Genomic DNA, 21,385 nt, shown 5'->3' on the forward strand with positions numbered 1-21,385 from the left:
TAGTTATCAATATTTAAAAGTCTGCTACATGTCTTTTACCTAATGTGTTTTATCAGATTATGTTTCTTACGTAAGTGATGACTACATCTAAGCCCGCAGTAGCGACATCTATGTAGGATGTGGGCAAACATATGTCTGCTAGCTACTTGCTTCAGTAGCAAGCTGCAAAAATGATAGTATGGACGATGTGACCTATTCTACACCTTATTTTATATCTATGTGACGATGTTGGGTTGAGTATATTTATGTGTTTTGACGATGCCATTACGCCCTTATCACTTTAAGACATGGTGTAGAAAAGGTACGTTTTACCGTATTTTATCTGTACATTTCCCTGGTTGTGTGATAGTATATTGTGATACACAATGCTGTATTGTGTTCAAAGACACACTACTCACTAGGTGAATATATTTTTATATTGTAGATCTGAGGATAGTCATTACTGACTGAAACCGGTCATCGTCAAAAGAATTGATATTGTTATCAAAGACTGGAATAAAAAACATTTAACATCCTCATCAAGAGAACATCTCCCACCCTGCCGCCCACTCCCTCCCAGTGTTCTTTCAGCCTGCTGAAAAGATGGTAATCACATGGTGCAAGATCTGGACTTCCCGATCAGCTTCACCTATCTCTGTGCCGCCTTGGCTGAATTGTTGCCATTGTCTCACTGTGGCCGGACATGAAATTGAATTTGGTCCATGTACCACCAGAATTTTTTGGTGACTCTGTGTGGAATTTAGACATTTTGCTCACAATAGTAGTACTGTCCCTCATACTTCAACTTTGGAGTACATTTCCAGTTGCCATGCCATTACACATAAACACTGTAATGCACCTGTTCTCAATGCCACAGCAGAACTACGTCTGCGGGAAATGGAGAACATGTACTCTCTTCTGACAATGCACCACTCTTGTTCGGCAGTGGTCTCCTCATGGACGACAAATAAAACTTTCTGAAGTCCTTACATACATCAGTGGCCGCTTCTAGTGGCCCTGAAACCTTTTTATCGAACATGTTTTTTAGCATCAAACTCAGTGAACATGATGACATGACAAGAAGACATCATCAAAAAGTGTTACTGTTGTCACAAATTATAGATATTTATACATATACCTAGTGGACTGTAAAGGACAAAGCTGTGATTTTCGTTACACTATTTACAGAATGCCCTGGTATTCTCTACAACATAATAGGATGAGGTGCTTACTTGATTTACACATTTAATGCGTTTGGCACAGACTGGACCCAAATGGCTTCCAATGTACAGAAATAATATAGCAGGCAGGTTATCAAATTCCTCTTTGTAGAAGCTGGTTTCACACATCATCATCACTTAAGAAATAATGATTGACAGTGATTTAATTATATTGGAGTGAAACTTTTAACTATGTAATTTGCTTGCTGTTCATCATCTTTCGGCACTGATGTCATTTCATTGCTATGCATTCTTGTAGGTCACAATTATTATCTGTAAGTGTATTCTCTTAGTTTGCTGGTGTAATGTGTTACACAACGTACATTTTATTTATCTGTACATGTCACAGTCCCCCCATGAACCATGGACCTTGCCGTTGGTGGGGAGGCTTGCGTGCCTCAGCGATACAGATAGCCGTACCGTAGGTGCAACCACAACGGAGGGGTATCTGTTGAGAGGCCAGACAAACGTGTGGTTCCTGAAGAGGGGCAGCAGCCTTTTCAGTAGTTGCAAGGGCAACAGTCTGGATGATTGACTGATCTGGCCTTGTAACAATAACCAAAACGGCCTTGCTGTGCTGGTACTGCGAACGGCTGAAAGCAAGGGGAAACTACAGCCGTAATTTTTCCCGAGGGCATGCAGCTTTACTGTATGATTACATGATGATGGCGTCCTCTTGGGTAAAATATTCCGGAGGTAAAATAGTCCCCCATTCGGATCTCCGGGCGGGGACTACTCAAGAGGATGTCGTTATCAGGAGAAAGAAAACTGGCGTTCTACGGATCGGAGCGTGGAATGTCAGATCCCTTAATCGGGCAGGTAGGTTAGAAAATTTAAAAAGGGAAATGGATAGGTTGAAGTTAGATATAGTGGGAATGAGTGAAGTTCGGTGGCAGGAGGAACAAGACTTCTGGTCAGGTGACTACAGGGTTATAAACACAAAATCAAATAGGGGGAATGCAGGAGTAGGTTTAATAATGAATAGGAAAATAGGAATGCGGGTAAGCTACTACAAACAGCATAGTGAACGCATTATTGTGGCCAAGATAGATACGAAGCCCACACCTACTACAGTAGTACAAGTTTATATGCCAACTAGCTCTGCAGATGACGAAGAAATTGAAGAAATGTATGATGAAATAAAAGAAATTATTCAGATTGTGGAGGGAGACGAAAATTTAATAGTCATGGGTGACTGGAATTCGAGTGTAGGAAAAGGGAGAGAAGGAAACATAGTAGGTGAATATGGATTGGGGGACAGAAATGAAAGAGGAAGCCGCCTGGTAGAATTTTGCACAGAGCACAACATAATCATAACTAACACTTGGTTTAAGAATCATGAAAGAAGGTTGTATACATGGAAGAACCCTGGAGATACTAAAAGGTATCAGATAGATTATATAATGGTAAGACAGAGATTTAGGAACCAGGTTTTAAATTGTAAGACATTTCCAGGGGCAGATGTGGACTCTGACCACAATCTATTGGTTATGACCTGTAGATTAAAACTGAAGAAATTGCAAAAAGGTGGGAATTTAAGGAGATGGGACCTGGATAAACTAAAAGAACCAGAGGTTGTACAGAGATTCAGGGAGAGCATAAGGGAGCAATTGACAGAAATGGGGGAAATAAATACAGTAGAAGAAGAATGGGTAGCTTTGAGGGATGAAGTAGTGAAGGCAGCAGAGGATCAAGTAGGTAAAAAGACGAGGGCTAGTAGAAATCCTTGGGTAACAGAAGAAATATTGAATTTAATTGATGAAAGGAGAAAATATAAAAATGCAGTAAGTGAAACAGGCAAAAAGGAATACAAACGTCTCAAAAATGAGATCGACAGGATGTGCAAAATGGCTAAGCAGGGATGGCTAGAGGACAAATGTAAGGATGTAGAGGCCTATCTCACTAGGGGTAAGATAGATACCGCCTACAGGAAAATTAAAGAGACCTTTGGAGATAAGAGAACAACTTGTATGAATATCAAGAGCTCAGATGGAAACCCAGTTCTAAGCAAAGAAGGGAAAGCAGAAAGGTGGAAGGAGTATATAGAGGGTCTATACAAGGGCGATGTACTTGAGGACAATATTATGGAAATGGAAGAGGATGTAGATGAAGATGAAATGGGAGATACGATACTGCGTGAAGAGTTTGACAGAGCACTGAAAGACCTGAGTCGAAACAAGGCCCCCGGAGTAGACAATATTCCATTGGAACTACTGACGGCCGTGGGAGAGCCAGTCCTGACAAAACTCTACCATCTGGTGAGCAAGATGTATGAAACAGGCGAAATACCCTCAGACTTCAAGAAGAATATAATAATTCCAATCCCAAAGAAAGCAGGTGTTGACAGATGTGAAAATTACCGAACTATCAGCTTAATAAGTCACAGCTGCAAAATACTAACACGAATTCTTTACAGACGAATGGAAAAAGTAGTAGAAGCCAACCTCGGGGAAGATCAGTTTGGATTCCGTAGAAACACTGGAACACGTGAGGCAATACTGACCTTACGACTTATCTTAGAAGAAAGATTAAGGAAAGGCAAACCTACGTTTCTAGCATTTGTAGACTTAGAGAAAGCTTTTGACAACGTTAACTGGAATACTCTCTTTCAAATTCTAAAGGTGGCAGGGGTAAAATACAGGGAGCGAAAGGCTATTTACAATTTGTACAGAAAGCAGATGGCAGTTATAAGAGTCGAGGGACATGAAAGGGAAGCAGTGGTTGGGAAGGGAGTAAGACAGGGTTGTAGCCTCTCCCCGATGTTGTTCAATCTGTATATTGAGCAAGCAGTAAAGGAAACAAAAGAAAAATTCGGAGTAGGTATTAAAATTCATGGAGAAGAAATAAAAACTTTGAGGTTCGCCGATGACATTGTAATTCTGTCAGAGACAGCAAAGTACTTGGAAGAGCAGTTGAATGGAATGGACAGTGTCTTGAAAGGAGGATATAAGATGAACATCAACAAAAGCAAAACAAGGATAATGGAATGTAGTCTAATTAAGTCTGGTGATGCTGAGGGAATTAGATTAGGAAATGAGGTACTTAAAGTAGTAAAGGAGTTTTGCTATTTGGGGAGCAAAATAACTGATGATGGTCGAAGTAGAGAGGATATAAAATGCAGGCTGGCAATGGCAAGGAAAGCGTTTCTGAAGAAGAGAAATTTGTTAACATCCAGTATTGATTTAAGTGTCAGGAAGTCATTTCTGAAAGTATTCGTATGGAGTGTAGCCATGTATGGAAGTGAAACATGGACGATAAATAGTTTGGACAAGAAGAGAATAGAAGCTTTCGAAATGTGGTGCTACAGAAGAATGCTGAAGATTAGATGGGTAGATCACGTAACTAATGAGGAAGTATTGAATAGGATTGGGGAGAAGAGAAGTTTGTGGCACAACTTGACCAGAAGAAGGGATCGGTTGGTAGGACATGTTCTGAGGCATCAAGGGATCACCAATTTAGTATTGGAGGGCAGCGTGGAGGGTAAAAATCGTAGAGGGAGACCAAGAGATGAATACACTAAGCAGATTCAGAAGGATGTAGGTTGCAGTAGGTACTGGGAGATGAAAAAGCTTGCACAGGATAGAGTAGCATGGAGAGCTGCATCAAACCAGTCTCAGGACTGAAGACCACAACAACAACAACATGTCACAGTGAGTACCAAGATTCATTAAAGCAATTGTGCGTCATATGAGAATTACTATTAATATAGCACAGTAATTTCATGTAGCCATCAGGAAAATCAAAACTGGCATGCCATGAGTCAGAGCATAGAATCTAAGATGGCCCATAATTGTGTAGATAGGTAAGAGCATTTAAAAAGGAAATGGATAGGTTGAAATTAAATGTAGAGAGATTTAACGTAGTACGGTGCCAGTATGACAGAACTTCGGGAAACATCAGTAAAGGGCCACAACATAAAATCAAATAAAGGTAATACAGGAGTTAGTCTTATAATGAATAAGAAAATTAATAATGAATAAGAAAATAGGAATGTGGAGAAGCTACCATGAGCAGCATCGTAAACGCATTATCATAGCCAAGAAAGACATGAAGACAACACCCACCACATTAGTAAAAGTTTATATACCAACTAGCCCCACGGATGGTGAAGAGATTGATGGAAACTATTCAGGTAGTTACGGGAGATGAAAATTTGTGACGGGTGAATGGATGTCTACTGTAAGAAAACAAAGGGAATGAAAAACATTAGGAGAACGTGAGCTGGGGAAAGAAATGATAGAGGATTCTGTGTGGTAGAATTTTGCATAGAGCATAATTTAATCATCGCTAACACTGATTTCAGAATCGTGAAAGAAGATATGTGGGGCCACAGGAATGTTTTAGATTGATTGTATAATGGTAATACAGATATTTTAAAACCGGATTTTAAGACATTTGTAAGGCAAGATGTGTAGTCTGACCACAATTTGTTGGTTATGAATTGGAAATTAAAACTGAAATTTAAAAAAATGTAGGAAATTAAGGTGATGGGACATTGATAAATTGAAGAACAGAGAGGTTGTTAAATGTTGCAGAGGGAACATTAGGCAACATTGGACTGAAGCTGGGAGGGGGAGGGACCGGGGGGGGGGGGGGGGGGGGAATACAATAAAGACAAATAGAGATGAAATAAGAAGACAGCATGGGATCACAAAGGCCCAGAGACAATACTTAGTATAATTCTCCAAATAACATAGGAAATATTGAATTTAATTGGTAAAAGAATGAAATATAAAAATGCAGCAAATGAAGCAGGTGGAAGGAAACATGGAAAAATTGGGCAATTGCAAGTAGGACTTGCACACTGAGGGTTCTGTACAAATTTAATTATGTGTATGTACAGTTCATCCAACCTAGGAATCGAAAATCTGAACAATTTTTGCTGGCTGTCAACATCAATGCTGACAAGATATTGGTCCAGAGAATTCCAAGACTATATCGAAGTCGCTACGGTAATTCCTCAAACCATCTCTGACATACAAAAAGAGGGGAGCTGGGAACCTCAATTTATATATTTAGAGAAAGATGATTTAAAACATTTTTTATTTAATTATTAAAACATGACAACTGCTTATGTTTTATGTGTACATGCAGTAATGTTCACATATTATGCTTTTGATGGATGGTGATTTCCATATATGTTCAAATGGCAAAAAGATATTTTTTATGTGATACAATTACAGTTCAGTAAGTTTCATATTTCTTACTTTACTTGTACTAAGAAACTTTGCATCTTGCCGAATTTCATGATTCTGGGTCAACGGGAAGTATCCTACGGGTTTTCATGAGTGAGTTTGCTGGTATCAAAATATGTGACATAAATGACAAAATCTTTTGATTGCATTGTATTATAAGATTAATTTTCTTACATCACCAAAAGTGGTGACTTAAATTTGAACTTGATATGCCAACCTGTTTCAGAGAAAAAGGGGTCTTAAAAGATGGACAGACATACAAAGAGATGGATAAAAAATGATAAAAGAATATTTTTGTGTGATATAATTAAATTAACAATTTTCAGATGTTTTCCTTTACTTGTAGCATGAAACATTGCTTTGTACCAAATTTCATGATTCTAGGTCAATGGGAAGTGCCCTGTAGGTTTGGATGAATGAGTTTACAAGTTTTAAAATGTGACATAAATGGTCAAATCTTTTCAACATATTGACATAGAATTTTTACACTGCCACGGAATCGTGCGTCCGCACGTTCCTGAGAAAAAGAGTTCTTAACAATCGGACGGACACACACACACACACACACACACACACACACACACACACACACACACACACACAGGCAACAAAGTGATCCAATAATGGTTCTGTTTTTACAAATAAGGTACAGAACCCTAAAAATATGATTAACAGAAATTGCAAAATGGCAATGCAAGGATGGCTAGAAAACAAATGCAAGGCTGTGGAAGAGTGCACATCTAGGGGGAAGATTGATGCCGCCTATAGAAAAATTAAAGGAACTTTCGAAGAAAAGATAAGCTGTGTGGTTATTAAAAACTCAAATGGCAAGCCAGTACTAAGCAAAGAAGGTAAAGCGGAAAGGTAGAAGGCATATACACTGACGAGCCAAAACATTATGACCACTATCCACCGCAGTGTTCAGTGCCTCCTTGTGGTGTTGCAGGCATGAGGCACAATGAGGAAAGAATGTTAGCAGAAGAGAGGCAGGAGGGCAGTCATTACAATAAAGAAATCCACTGATATAAGTGGTTTTGACAAAGCACATTGTTGTGGCAAGACTGGAAACAAAAATCTTTGAAACGGTGAACCTGGACTACTGTTTGTGTACTACTGTCGTGAGCAGCTATGGAAAGTGGTTGAAGGATGGTGAAGATTTGAATAGACTGATGGTATTGGTATGTCCACATCTCATCACAAAATGTAGCAGTCACAGGATCCCCTGCAGTGTAATCCAGGTTGACAGATGGCAATGCTGGTGCAGGCACAAGTGTTTCAAAGCACACAATTCAAAGGCCATTGTTGAACGTAGAACTCCATATCACATGACCTGTGTTGACCCAACAACTTTGTTAGTTATGATTGCAGTAGGCCCAGCACTACCAACTTTTCACCGTGGATCGATACAAACATGTTGCCTGTTGAATGATTGGGTCCTTACACACTGTCTTCCAGGTGAATGGCTGCTTGATCCATGCACCACACCACAGATGCAGGCTGGTGAAAGCAGAATTATGTTAGGGGGTACATTCTGTTGGGACTTCTATGGGTCCTACGGTAGTACTCAGACACCACGACAGCAGCGAATTACATTAAGATTATCGAGAAATACCTGCATTCCTCCACAGCTGAAGTCTTCTATACTGGCAATGACATCTTCCAGCAGCATGGCTCTCCACGGCACAAGGGCAGAATTGTACTGCAGTGGTTTGAGGAGCATAAGTCTCATTGATGTCTTAGCCAGAAAAATGCCCTTTATCTGTACCCACTGGAACACTCATTGGGAACCAGCTGTGTGCCCACAAATAACCATACTGTAATTTGTGGGAATTTAGTGACCTGTGAATAGACATCTGGTGGCACATTCTTTAGAAACCAGTCAAGGACTTGTAGAACGCATGCCAATTAGTAGCACTGCTGTACTGTGTTTGAAAAGTGGACCAACACACTATTAAACAGGTGGTCTTAATGTTTTGGTTCATTGGTGGATATAGAGAGCCTACATAAGGAAACAAACTTGAGGACAATTTTATACTTTTATACAAAGAAGAAGTATGTGAATATGAGATATGATACTATAAGAAGAATTTGATGAAGCATAGAAAGACCCCAAGTGGAAACAAGATCTGGAGTCAGCAGTGTACAACCCCTCTTGTTTTTCCAGAATGTAGGCGATACAATGTGGTCACACGGATGACATCACCTACAAGGCTTTCTGCAGAACTTGAATTCACTTCACTACACTATCAAGTTCACGATAGAAGTAGAAGAAAACAACCAGCTTCTATTTCTGGATGTGCTCGTCAAGCTAAGACCAGATGGCACACTAGAACAGGTTCTACCATAAACTGACACATACAGATTTGTGCCTGCATGCCTCCAGCTGTCGTGCTCCTTCGCAGTGAGGTTTCCTAGACACACTGGTACACAGAGCACGCAAAACCTCAGATCGTGAAAACTTGGCAGCTGAATTGCAGCACGTACAGGCAGTCTTCCGCACGAACAGTTAGTACAGCTGCCAGATAAAATGTGCCCTTAGATCGAAGAAACCGAGATAGCAGCCTGGTGAGAACAAAGACAAAGTGACTCCATCAGTGATTGTACCACGTCAGGAACATATTGGCAGAGATTGGCAGAATACTCCAAAAACACAATGTCAGGTGCGTGTTTTGCCCTCCATGCAAGACTAAAACCTTATTAGGATCAGTAAAATATGACGTAGGTCTCTAGAAACCAGGTGTTTACCGCATCCCTTGCTTGTGTGGGAAAATATATGTAGGTCAGGCCATCTGGACAGTACAGGAGAGATGCACTGAACGTAAACACCCCACAGACAATGTACAGCCGACAATGTCTGCCATGGCAGAACAGTGCATCTTCCATGCACATGAAATGTGCTACGATGGCATAAAGGTGTTGCAGCAGTTGAATACCCTCTGGGGATTGTGTGACAGTGACTTTCAGCTAAGTAGGACCTAGGATCCAGCCTTGAGTATGATGAAATCACATCATGAGTTTACAAGGAAATCCGCTGCAGTTAAGACATCTAAAGAAGACACATTGTCAACACTGCAGCTGAGATCTGCAAGCAGCTGCGAATGCGAAAGGACTGTGGTTCGTGATCTGGCATGGCCTGCTCCATGCTTGCCCCACCACCGAGCACCACACTTCCCCTGCCACCAGCCACAGACCACACAGAGGCACCGAGACAGAGGTTGCAGGAGGTGGACAGACGATATATAGTCAGCATCCATCAGAGATCAATGAGACTGCGGGTACACCTAAAGATGGCAAGAAGTTGGCTTGTCAAAATATCGTGCCTTTTGGGCGATGCCACCCTGCAGAATACCAAGAAATATTCAGGAAGGCCTCTGTAGTAGACAACGCATGCTCCAAATTAGTGAGATCCTTGGGAGAGCCAGCCGTGACACAGTTATTTCATTTGGTGCACAAGATACATGAGGCAGAATAAAAACACTCTGACTTCAGGAAGAATGTAATTTTCCATTTCCAAAGAAGGTGGGTGTGGACAGTTGTGAATACTACTGAACCATCAGTATAATAAGTCATGGTGGTAAAATATTGACATGAATTATTTACAGGAAACTGAAAAAAAAAAAAAAAAACTGTTAGAAGGTGACCTTTGGGAAGATAGATACGGATTTGGAGAAAAGTAAGAGCACACGAGGCAATATTGACCTTACAAATAATCTTAGAAGGTAGGTTAACAAAAAGCAAACCTACATTTACAGTATTTATGGACTCAGAGAAAGGTTTTGACATTATTGACTGTACTTTGAAATTCTGAAGGTAGCAGGGATGAAATAGAGAGATCAAAAGATTATTTAAAATTTGTACAGAAACCAGACATCAGTTACAGGAGTCGAAGGACATGAAGGAAAGCAGTGATTGAGAATGCAGTGAGACAGGATTGTAACCCATCCCTAATGTTCTGCAGTCTGTACACTGAGCAAGCTGTGGAGGTTTGCGAGTGACATTGTAATTCTGTCATAGATGGCAAATTACTTTGAAGAGCAGTTGAACTGGAATTACAGCATGAACATTAACAAAAGCAAAACATCTGTTATGCAGTGTAATCAAATTAAATCACAGGGTGCTGAGGAAATTAGATTAGAAAATGTGACACGTAATATAGCTGATGAGTTTTGCTATTTGAGCAGCAAAATAATTGATCATGGACAAAGTAGAGAGGATGTGAAAAGTAGACTGGCAACAGCAAGAAAGCATTCCTGAAAAAAGAGAAATTTGTTAACATTGAAAAAAAATTAAGTTTTAGGAAATTTTCTTTGACTGTATTTGCCTTGTATGGAAGTGAAACATGAATGAGAGGCAGTTCAGACAAAGAAGAGAGTAGAAGTTTTGAAATGTGGTGCTATGTAAGAACGCTGAAGATTAGATAGGTAGAAAGAATAACAAATGAGGATGCACTAAATGTACTTGGGAGAAAGAAATATATGACATAGCTTGACTAAAAGAAGGAATCTGGTGATAGGATGCTTCCTGAGGGAGCAAGAAATTACAGTTTTTGTCATGGAAGGAAGTGTGTGTGTTTGGGGGGAGGGGGGTTGTAGAGGGACACAGACTTGAATACAATAAGCATGTTCAAATAGATGTAGATTGTGGTAGTTTTGCAGAGATGAACTGGATAAACAGCTGAGTTAAATCAGTCTTCTTACTGAAGACGACTACACAATTTTATTTTATTAAACCACCTTTTGTTTCAGATACGTATTGCATGCAAATTGTTGGAAGAAGAAGATAGTGTGGGCAGTGGTGGATCTTCAGATTCACCTTTGCTTGAATTTATTGATTCATGCCTGCGACATAAATCTGAAATGGTAATTTATGAGGCAGCCCATGCCATTGTCAACCTCCGTCGCACAACCTCCAGGGAACTTGCACCAGCTGTAGGTGTGCTGCAACTCTTTTGTTCCAGTCCAAAGCCAACACTCCGATTTGCAGCTGTCAGAACACTCAACAAGGTAAGTTGTGCAAGTCATTGGATTAGGAAAATTGTTTTCAGTATTACAAAGGTTGTGAGACTGTCTTGTGATAAATGAATTCACTTTATAAATTTTAATTCTTAATTCCATGTAATGTAAGATTCAACATAGCTCACTGGACACAAATAATTTAAGAGCACAGAACAGTGTTCAAACTGTATGTGATATCACTTCAATAATGTCTATAGCGTCTTTGAAGAATTGAGTTTTTTCAATACTGTTTGTCACAATATACAAACCCACCAAAGTATGTATTGTCTCAACATATTTTATCATCTTGAAATTTTTTGATCATCATAGTTGTTCATACTGAACACTTGATTGTTGAATAAAGAGTATGTAAAAGTCTGTTATTGTGAAATACCACATTTTTACTTTCAACAATCCGAGCCTATAATAGACAGACAGTAATCTAAATCTACTATACACGTTAGAAGACACTCAATAAGATAATGGGAGTTGCCGAACTGAAAGAATCTGAATGACATCATCTGGTACAGAATGCAGCGTACCTTAGCATGTAGACAACACTATATACGTTATGTTTACACCTACGAAGATGTAGATATGACACTTGAGTTAATGAAGCTGAAATGTTATCTGTAACTGAGTTTGAAATTATCATACATATTGATGTGTTACCTGCCCTAAACATAGTGTCATCTGTGAGCTAAAGTTGATAACAACTGCAAAGTGATCAATATCCATCCAGGTTATTTAGTTCGTATTGAGTCAGCTACTCCCATTAGCCACCTTATTGCAGTCTTCTTAGTGTGTGCATGTATTAGACATGTGCATATATTAGACAGAAACTGTTTCCTGTTTTACATCCTTTCTGTTCCCTTCTCTCTTTATGCAAGCACAGGATTAAGGACAAAACAGGAAAAATTGTGCTTGACATACCACTCAAATCAGTCATTTTTATATAGTCTGTATCAGTTAGGGTGTCCTTTATTTTGCCTGAATGTATTTATTTATTTTACTGTATTTACTCGAATCCAAGCCGCACGTGAAAAATGAGACTCGAAATCAAGGAGAAAAAAAAAAAAAAATTCCCGAATCTAAGCTGCACCTGAAATTTGAGACTCGAAATTCAAGGGGGGAGAGAAGTTTTAGTTCACACCTCGAAATCGAAACAAAGTTGGTCCATTGTGATATGAGACACAATTTAGGTCGAATGAATGACGATACAGCTACAGTAGCTTCGGTTCGAGTCATAAATTTAGCAGTTACGCTTTACTAAGTAGCCATTGCTATGCGTCATGCGCTCCGTCCATATTTATATACGGGTACCTTTCCTTTTTCACGTGCTTCGTCTGGTTTGAATTGATTGCTTATTTTGCTTTGATCTGGTAAGTGCCGTTCTCTTTGTTGTAGGTGTTTGTCACTCTAAGCTGAAAATGCATTACTGTACTGTGTCATGAATTGTTTGTCGTATTCTGATAATGAGTGTTTAGGGCCTGTCCCCGCTCGCAGCATGGCTTGCTTTTGTGCGCGCTACCGCAGCGTACAATAAAAAAAGAGAGGAATTGTCTCATTAGCAAAACAATGGCAAGAGACTGCTATTTGTTGTTACTTATACTGATGCCTTCTTTGATAATGATCAACAAGAACCAAATAATAGACTGCTTATGATAGAAGACGTTCGGAACGAGAGTTTAGCAAAAATGTTTCTCCATTTGAAAATCTTTGCAGACGCCTCTTTAGTATATTACATTCTGCATAGAAATTAGAGTCATCTTAGATGTAAAAATCTAGTCAGTTGCCGTGCTTCATTTCTGACTGTATCACTATTAGGCATAAGAATAATACAAATATAAACATGACATGATATTATATTCTTCCGCGTTTGCTGTTGTCTCACCCTGGTTTCGTAGTTTATTAGGCAGACGGGATTTAAATGAAATAGCAGCAAACACTAAAGAATACATGGCAAAATGTTTATATTTGTATTATTCTTATGGCGAAGAGAATACTGCATGTGATTCACAATTCATAAAAGTTCCTATAAGCAACCATCTCTTCTCACAGGTAGGAAAAAATTCAGAACGTAGAGTTGGCCATATTGACAAACATCCCAAACAGTCTTGCCAGTTGGATTTTTGTAGTACATTGAAATGATGCTACATTCGAAGATGAACAATACAGAATTTGTATTTACTTCGTTGGATAATGTATAAAATGCAGTGGTTGAAACTCGGGGCGGAGAAGAAAGCTTATCTTCCACTTTTTTTTTTTCCTGACGCGTAGGTTTTGGCGCCAGTATTTATCTTTGTGCCTGCAAAGCATGCCAGTGCAGTGCTACATATATTCGATGGCAGAAGTTAGTTGTGGCACCTACCAACATTTTTCAGAACTTCCGCTTACTTTGCACTCGATTCTAAGCTGCAGGCAGTTTTTTGGATTACAAAAACACCAAAAAAAAGTGTGGCTTAGATTCGAGTAAATACGGTATATTTTTTCAAAAAATTTTACACTCGCCCCTTAAATGTTTTCTGTTTGGTTAGATTTCCTCTGGAGAAAAGTTTCATGTCAGTAGAATGACTTAACCCATGCTGACTAGAGTGACAAATTTTAAATGTTGGGAATGTTAGCTTTTGTGTAAAATTTATTGATGAGTGCATAAAATTAAAGTTGAATACCTTTTTGCTTTTTAGGGTGTGTTTAGTATTCTTAAGAGTATTGCTTTCAGTGTTTGTTTCTTTTAATCTAGGTATAGTCTGCACTGATCTTGAGCACAACACATACAATTCCTTTTGCTCCTCACCTACTGTCAATAGTCCATGAAAATGCCTCGCGTAGTGGCTGCATGGTTTGATGCGCCATGTCACGAACTGCGTGGTCCCTCCCACTGGATATTAAAGTCCTCCCTTGGGCATGGGTGTGTGTGGTGTTCTTATTGTAAATTAGTTTTTAAGTAGTGTGTAAATCTAGGGACCACTGACCTCAGCAGTTTGGTCCCTTTGGAATACATACACATTTGAACATTTTTCCATGAAAATCTTGCACTAATTTAACAAGCATTTCGGAAGAGTCATTGACAGCTGTTAATTCCTTAAATATCAGTTTAGCTTCTTAATATGAAGTGCTGCTCGTTCATTTCAAAGGGCATAAAAGTAGTGTCCACAATCTTCAGCTGCTCTTGCTTAACATGAAGTCGGCTAATGTTTTCTCTGGACTAAATACAAGAGTGAATTAAGAGATGCAAATTAATGAAATAAAAGCAATAGTAAATGGTAATCAGAGTAATATTAATCTTACCATATAATGGTCCATCATGTTTTCCAGTATCTATTTTCCATTTTTAGATTCTTCTGTCAAAATTTGCTCTCATTTAGATTTTGGTTTGTGTGTCTATTTCACCATCAAAGAGTGATAAGAGAGAAAACTGTTCTGATAAATGCCACAAATGAGTACTAAATTCCCTTATAGTTGTTTCAGAAATCTTGGAATCTGCCTTTTCATTTGATTTCAGATTGGGGGCACAAATCCAGGTGAGGAACTTTTAAAACTCCACTGAACTGAAGTAAAAGTTTGAAGCAAACATTTACAATAAAATTGATACATCTCAGGGTACATTTATTTTTAATATATAGTTCAAGTTGTGATCTTAGCAGAAACATTTTTAATCAATTACTGGCTCTCGCATTCAATATTGCTTAATGCACTCCTCTATGAGGGTGTTTTTCAGATTTTTCCAAAAGTCTCCTCCCAGAAATATTACACAGACGTATAACAGTTCACAGTAATCACATCTCACTGTTGGACCACCTCATTAACTTGAAAGTCAAACATCCAGCCTAGTTTGTGACTCATTAAAAACCAAATAGACCATCTTTTTTGCACATGAAATAATTACTGACATTGATACTTTTCCAGTTATCTTTCAGATTTTTAAAAGCTGATACTCCAGGACTGCTTCTTACCCCCATGTAGTGTACATTCAAGCACATTTCTTAAAGTAAGTTCATCCATGTGTTAATGGCATGGGAAATAAAATTCCCTTTCCAGTTTGTGATCAGATAAGTTGCATGCCCCATTAAGATGGCCATTATCTGATGCAGTTGTCATTGCAGAGAATTTGTACGTTGTCTTCAGTACCCCAATACTTTGTTGCATTTCAGAAAAACAGTTGCTAGCTCTCTACCAAAACTATTCTGTAATCCCAGAACACCAGTAAGCTGTTCGCTGTCCTCAAATATAACGATGACTGGGAATCTTTCTTCTTTTGGATCTGTGGCATTTGATGCTGGCAAGTTTACCATCCCAATGAACACTGAGAACTGCAGAGGTAACATTTTTGAAAGCTCATTTTATTGTATTAGACAGTTCTCTTCTCCTTTGTCTGAAGAGAAAATATAGTGATAGATAGCTCTTCAGTATTGTGACCTAGTGTCTCTGTTATCGCCTGTATAATACACACAGAATCTCTTACACTATGCTGGCATCTGTCCGAGGTGACTTCATATTTTTCAGCAATACAGACATTGGTTCCCCACCTTACAGCATTCTATATTGAAGTACTCTTAGAAGTATGTTCCAAAGTCCCAACAATGTCAATTTCATTTGAATTTCAAAATGCCCTATCTGTTTCTTCAGGTGATGAAAATAGAAGTACAGCAGTAGACATAGAAATAGATGCTGAGAACTTTTGTTTCTCTGTCTTGCCCTTTCTTCTTCATCCACAAGTATTTGGTCTACTCCTGCCCAGGTAAGCCTTTACAACCTGGCCCTCTCTGTCAAAGTAAAAATATCTTGTATATTTCCAGTTTGATAGTTTGTAGAGCATTGGCATGTGTGATACGAAATAAATTGTCCAAATTATTTATAAACCTGTCTTCACGGCACTGAAACACACCTTGACACTCCTTTGGAAATTTCTTCACTCGAGTGCACATTAGTAACTTTTTGTGAATAATTTTCAATAGCTCTTGTCAGAATTCTTGCTTTCTTGCTAAATATAGTGCACTCGTGAACCACAAGGTTGTCACTTACACCAACTGTTGATTTGACTTCCTGTATGTTTCAAAATAAAACTTCCAGCACGTGTCTGTCTGATGGTTTATTGGGTACAGGTATTTAAGAGTTTTGTATTAACATGACATATTAGATAACAACTGAAAAATGTCTGACACTATCCGTAACAAATACACAACTAACTGCATGGCATATGCACATGCAAGTACTGAAAGAGTAATTCAGACAATATTGGAATTGGAAAATAAGGGACATTCCTCATACGAACCTGTGGCCACTGTTTGTCAACACTTGATTGAATTAAATATTATACTGTATTGATAATTTGTCTACAGAGTGTGTAAATGTAGTATCCTATGCCAATAATCTTCACCTTGTATTCTAAAATATTTGAACTGTATCAGAATCAGTAAATATTTGGACACAAGATGATTTCATGGACTAAATAATTTGTATTACAAATAATGGAAGGAGTAAAGATAACAAGGTGTGGAGTGGTTGATAGGCATGTAAACAAGATTGGAAATGTTGCTAAGCTTTGAGACAATACTACATCCTGCGCGCGCGCGCCGACACACACACACACACACACACACACACACACACACACACACACACAAACACACACACACACACACACACACACAATTTTTCTGGCCAAATACGTTGAATCAGCACTACAACCTAACTAAACATGTTATGTGTATTCAGTGCAGAACTAGAAGGTATGATAAGTTTGTAGCTTTCTCTGTTCAGGACAGTTGATACTATTAGAAATCAGACAAGAGAAACAAAGTCTGGGCTCATTCTGGTCGTAGGTTTATCAAGAAAGTTAAATTATGTAAGTACTTCACTGGAAAAAAGACAGTATTGGCTCCCAGTTCTGTAATCATTTCAGCTAGCTGTAGGTAGAATTTATTTTTTCTGTGGAAATTCTTTTATCACATTTTACTGTCATGCTTATTGTTCTTAGCAAACTTTTTGAACACTGACACTTCCATTGTGAAAATGTGTTTGATGGTTGATACATAATCATTGGGTATGAAGTGTTTTTAGGCCATAATAAGATAATACTTCTGGAACATGAACATTTGAGTCTCTAAACATTCTTGGAAATGAAACTAAATGTTACAGAGTTTTAACCATCCATTGCCACTAATCAGTTAGAACATTATGACCACCAACCTACTATTGACATAAAATTGTCCAAGTGACAGCAGTGTCATGTGGTGAGGAATGGCTGCCAGTCACATATACACACAGTGCGTGCAGTATCAGTGAGCTTGTTGTCCATCTTTAGGATGGGAAGGCACATGATCTATACGAGTTTGACCAAGATCAGATTGTGATGGCTCGGAGGCTCAACATGAGCAATTAGGACAGTGTACGACTTGTTACAGATGTCAGATATATGCTGGGCAGGCAGGTAAAACAGGACAGGTGGGGAACTGTGGTGGAACTAACATCAGACTTAATGCTGGACAGAGTACAAGTGTGTTTGAACACACAGTTCATCAGTCACTCTTAATGATGGGCCTTCACAGCCAACGACTCATGCATGTGTTAATGTTAACACCACAAGATCAGCAACTATGACTGAAATGGGCATGTGACCATCACACTGGTTGTTGGCACAGTGGCAGAGCATTGCATGGTCTGATGGATCCCGATGCCTTCATCATCATGCCGATGGAAGGGTGCGAATTAGTCATCTTCCAAGGGAATAGCTCCTTGATATCTGTATGGGGGGACAGAGACAAGCTAGTGGCTGCTCCATTATTGGGAGCATTCACATTGGTATCCATCGGTCCAGTGGAGCTTATGGAACGCACAGTGACGGCCGACAAGTATCGTACACTGGTTGGAGATCACGTATACCCCTTCAAGATGATCATGTTTCCTGATAGCAGTGACATTTTTCAACAAGATAACGCATGATGTCACAAGGCCAGGAGTGTTTGGGGAACACAGTGGTGAGTTCCAGTTGGTGTGCTGGCCCCTAGCTCACCAGATCTGAACCTGATTGAACACATTTGAGACTTGATTGAATATGGTATCAGAGCTCATATCCTTCTTCCCAGCATTTACAGAAATTAGCTGACTTGTGTGTGCAGATGTGACGCCAGCTCCCTCTAACGACCTACCAATGTCTCATTGCTTCCAAACCATGACATGTCGCCACTGTTATCCATGCCAAAGGTGGAGATATCAGCTATTACGTAGGTGGTTATAATGTTCTGGCTGATCAGTGTATGTGCAATAGTATTACCATGTTTGGACAAGATTGTGGACAATGAAGTGTGTAAAGATATAAGAGAAAGTGTACATAGGACAAAGACCCGTGTCAAAGTTAAAAATACCTGACAAATTGAAAGTGGTACTACAGTTCAGTGCCAGGATCATTTCTTTTTTCCTTTTTTAATTTATGAAATTGAATGTGCTAAGTGGCTGCAGGTAGAAGTGCAGGTACAAGCTGAAAAGGTTCCATTAATGCTACTTCCAAAATCAGAGATCGATACATCTGATGAGAAGGAAGTGACATTTATAATGTAGTTTTCTGTTGTTGGGATCCTTTAAAAGCAACTAATTTATTTGAAGTTACAGTTGCTTTACAATTAACCAATTTGGACATTTAATGTGCACTGTACTATATTTGTGCATACAGTCCTGTGTAGTATCTTAAAAGATCATATGTAATATGTAGTTTAAGATGTCCAAATCGTTTAGTATATTTAACACACAGCTGAATTTTGCAGTGCTTCTGTACCCTATACTCAACATAATGCATGTAGTGGAGTGCACTTCCTGTTCAATTCACAGTGATGTGTAAACAAGCTCTAAAAAAAGAGGTGACCTGAAAATAACAACAATGTCAAAATTGACCAATTGTGAAGTAACTGTTGTTTCAAATAAAGTAGCAGCCTATGCAAAAAAAAGTTTAATTTAAGAAAGTGATATAAGAAATGACACAAATCAGAATTCAAACAGGAAAGCTTTTAAAACCTACACGCATTATGTGAGGCAAGGGAAGGGCAGCAGAAAGAAGTATAGACGTCATAAAATTGGTGACCAGAATAGAAAAAGAAAGGAATAAATTCTAGAGAAGCAATTACAGTAGAGGAGATTACTAACTAGAATGCAGAAGTGTTGTGTTGTCGAGAGAAACTTGCAGAAAAGAATGAAACACAGTCACAGTGTGGGCTGGATGAGAAAAGACAATGGAAGCAACAAATTAGACAAGAAGTAAATAAATGTGAAACATTGGGCAGATACAGGGTAATGGTAGGACAGAGAAATTCTGAGGAGGTAGGCATGAGTTCCTCCAGAACTTCCAAGAGTGCTGCCCTAGTTGACTGTCATAAACAGCAACAGCCAACAATAACAACAGAAATAATCAGTTGTTGATAATATAAATGTAAATGGACAAATAAAAAATCTATTTACCTTGTGGCGGCAAGGGAAAAAACACACAAAAGGATTTAATGTTCACAAACTTCTGGAGCCAGGGCTGTTCCTTCTGGCAGAAGAGTTGAAGGGGAAGGAAGAGGGGTGAAGGAAAAGGACTGGAGAGATTTAGGGAAAGGGTTACAGTTCAGAAAAGTCATCCAGAATCCGGGTTGTATGTCTGACCAGGATAATACTGGGTGACAAGTTGTATGCTTCGAAGTTGGTTTTTGGAGGGTAGTTTTTATCAACAATTACTTCACCTATGAGGGGCAGATGTACAAACAGATGGGAGGTACAGTCATGGGAATCGGGATGGTTCCTTCATATGCCAACCTTTTCATGGGTCGCTTGGAGGGGGCTCTCCTGGGATCTGTAAGCCTTCAGCCCCGCGTACAGTTTACATACATAGAAGACATCTTTGCCATATGGTCTGAGGGTGAGGCCGACCTGTTAAAATTCCTGGAATCTCTATACTGTCTCTTAATTAAATTTCACATGGTCCTATTCTGAATCCCATGCCATTTTCTTCGATGTTGATCTCATCCTCGCTGAAGATCAGCTCCACATTTCTGTCCATATTAAACCTACTAACAAACAACAGTACTTACATTTTGACAGTTGCCATCCTTTCCATGTCAAACATTTCCTCCCATACAGCCTTGGCATTCGAGACAAACAGACTGACAGCAATACACCACAACTCTCACCTCAGCCTTCATTGGACATAATTATCCCAACAGCCTAGTTCAAAACTGGATTTCCTGGGCCATCAGATCCAATTCTGGTACTGCTGATCCATCCAAAAAACAACTTCAGAGCTCACCACATGTCACCCAGTATTATCCTGTTCTTGAATGTATCACTCAGCTACTTAAAGGCCGTGACTTTCTAAAATCATGCCCTGAAATGAAATCCATTCTGTCTGAGATTTTGCCCACCACGCTTAGAATAGCTTTTCATCACCCTCCTAATCTCTACAATATTCTTGTCAGACCATATGCATTTCTGCACCCATATCCTTAGCCTATGGCTCCTACCCCTGTGACCGTCCCCACTGCAAGACTTGCCGTACACACCCTCCTCCAACCACCTATAATAGCCCTGTAACTGACATAGTATATACTTCTAGAATGAAATGCTTGGGTAACTCAGTTGGTAGAGCACTTGCCCACGAAAGGCAAGGTCCCGAGTTAGAGTTTCGGTCCGGCACACAGTTTTGATCTGCCAGGAAGTTTCAAAGTATATTCTATCAAATGAAGAGCCACCTGTGAAATGACATGTCATATGCCAGCTGTAATGTTAACACTATTCAGCCTTTTACATTGGCATGACTATCACCCAGTTACCAGTCAGGGCATAGGCAGAGGTTGTATACAGGCAACACACAATATCCTGTTGCAGAGTATGCTGCACAACATGACAGTTGTGACCTCGGTGATTGTTTCACTACACGCACCATCTAATTCTTCCCCCAGACACCAGTTTCTCAGAATTCTGCTGGTGGGAACTAGCACAACATGTCCTTGGTTCTCACCAACCACCT

General features: G+C 39.3%; 1 protein-coding gene across 2 annotated transcripts in view; it reads left to right on the forward strand.

Annotated features, from left to right (window-relative positions):
• Positions 1-21,385, forward strand: part of LOC126473806 (coatomer subunit gamma) — a 107,942-nt gene that overhangs the window by 21,817 nt on the left and 64,740 nt on the right. For both annotated transcript variants that reach the window (XM_050101109.1, XM_050101118.1), the window contains exon 6: positions 11,140-11,397. In XM_050101109.1, the coding sequence (XP_049957066.1) occupies positions 11,140-11,397 (258 nt within the window). The remainder of the gene's footprint in view (positions 1-11,139; positions 11,398-21,385) is intronic.

The sequence above is a fragment of the Schistocerca serialis genome, chromosome 1, assembly GCF_023864345.2.
Source record: "Schistocerca serialis cubense isolate TAMUIC-IGC-003099 chromosome 1, iqSchSeri2.2, whole genome shotgun sequence".
In the NCBI taxonomy this organism is placed as follows: domain Eukaryota; kingdom Metazoa; phylum Arthropoda; class Insecta; order Orthoptera; family Acrididae; genus Schistocerca; species Schistocerca serialis.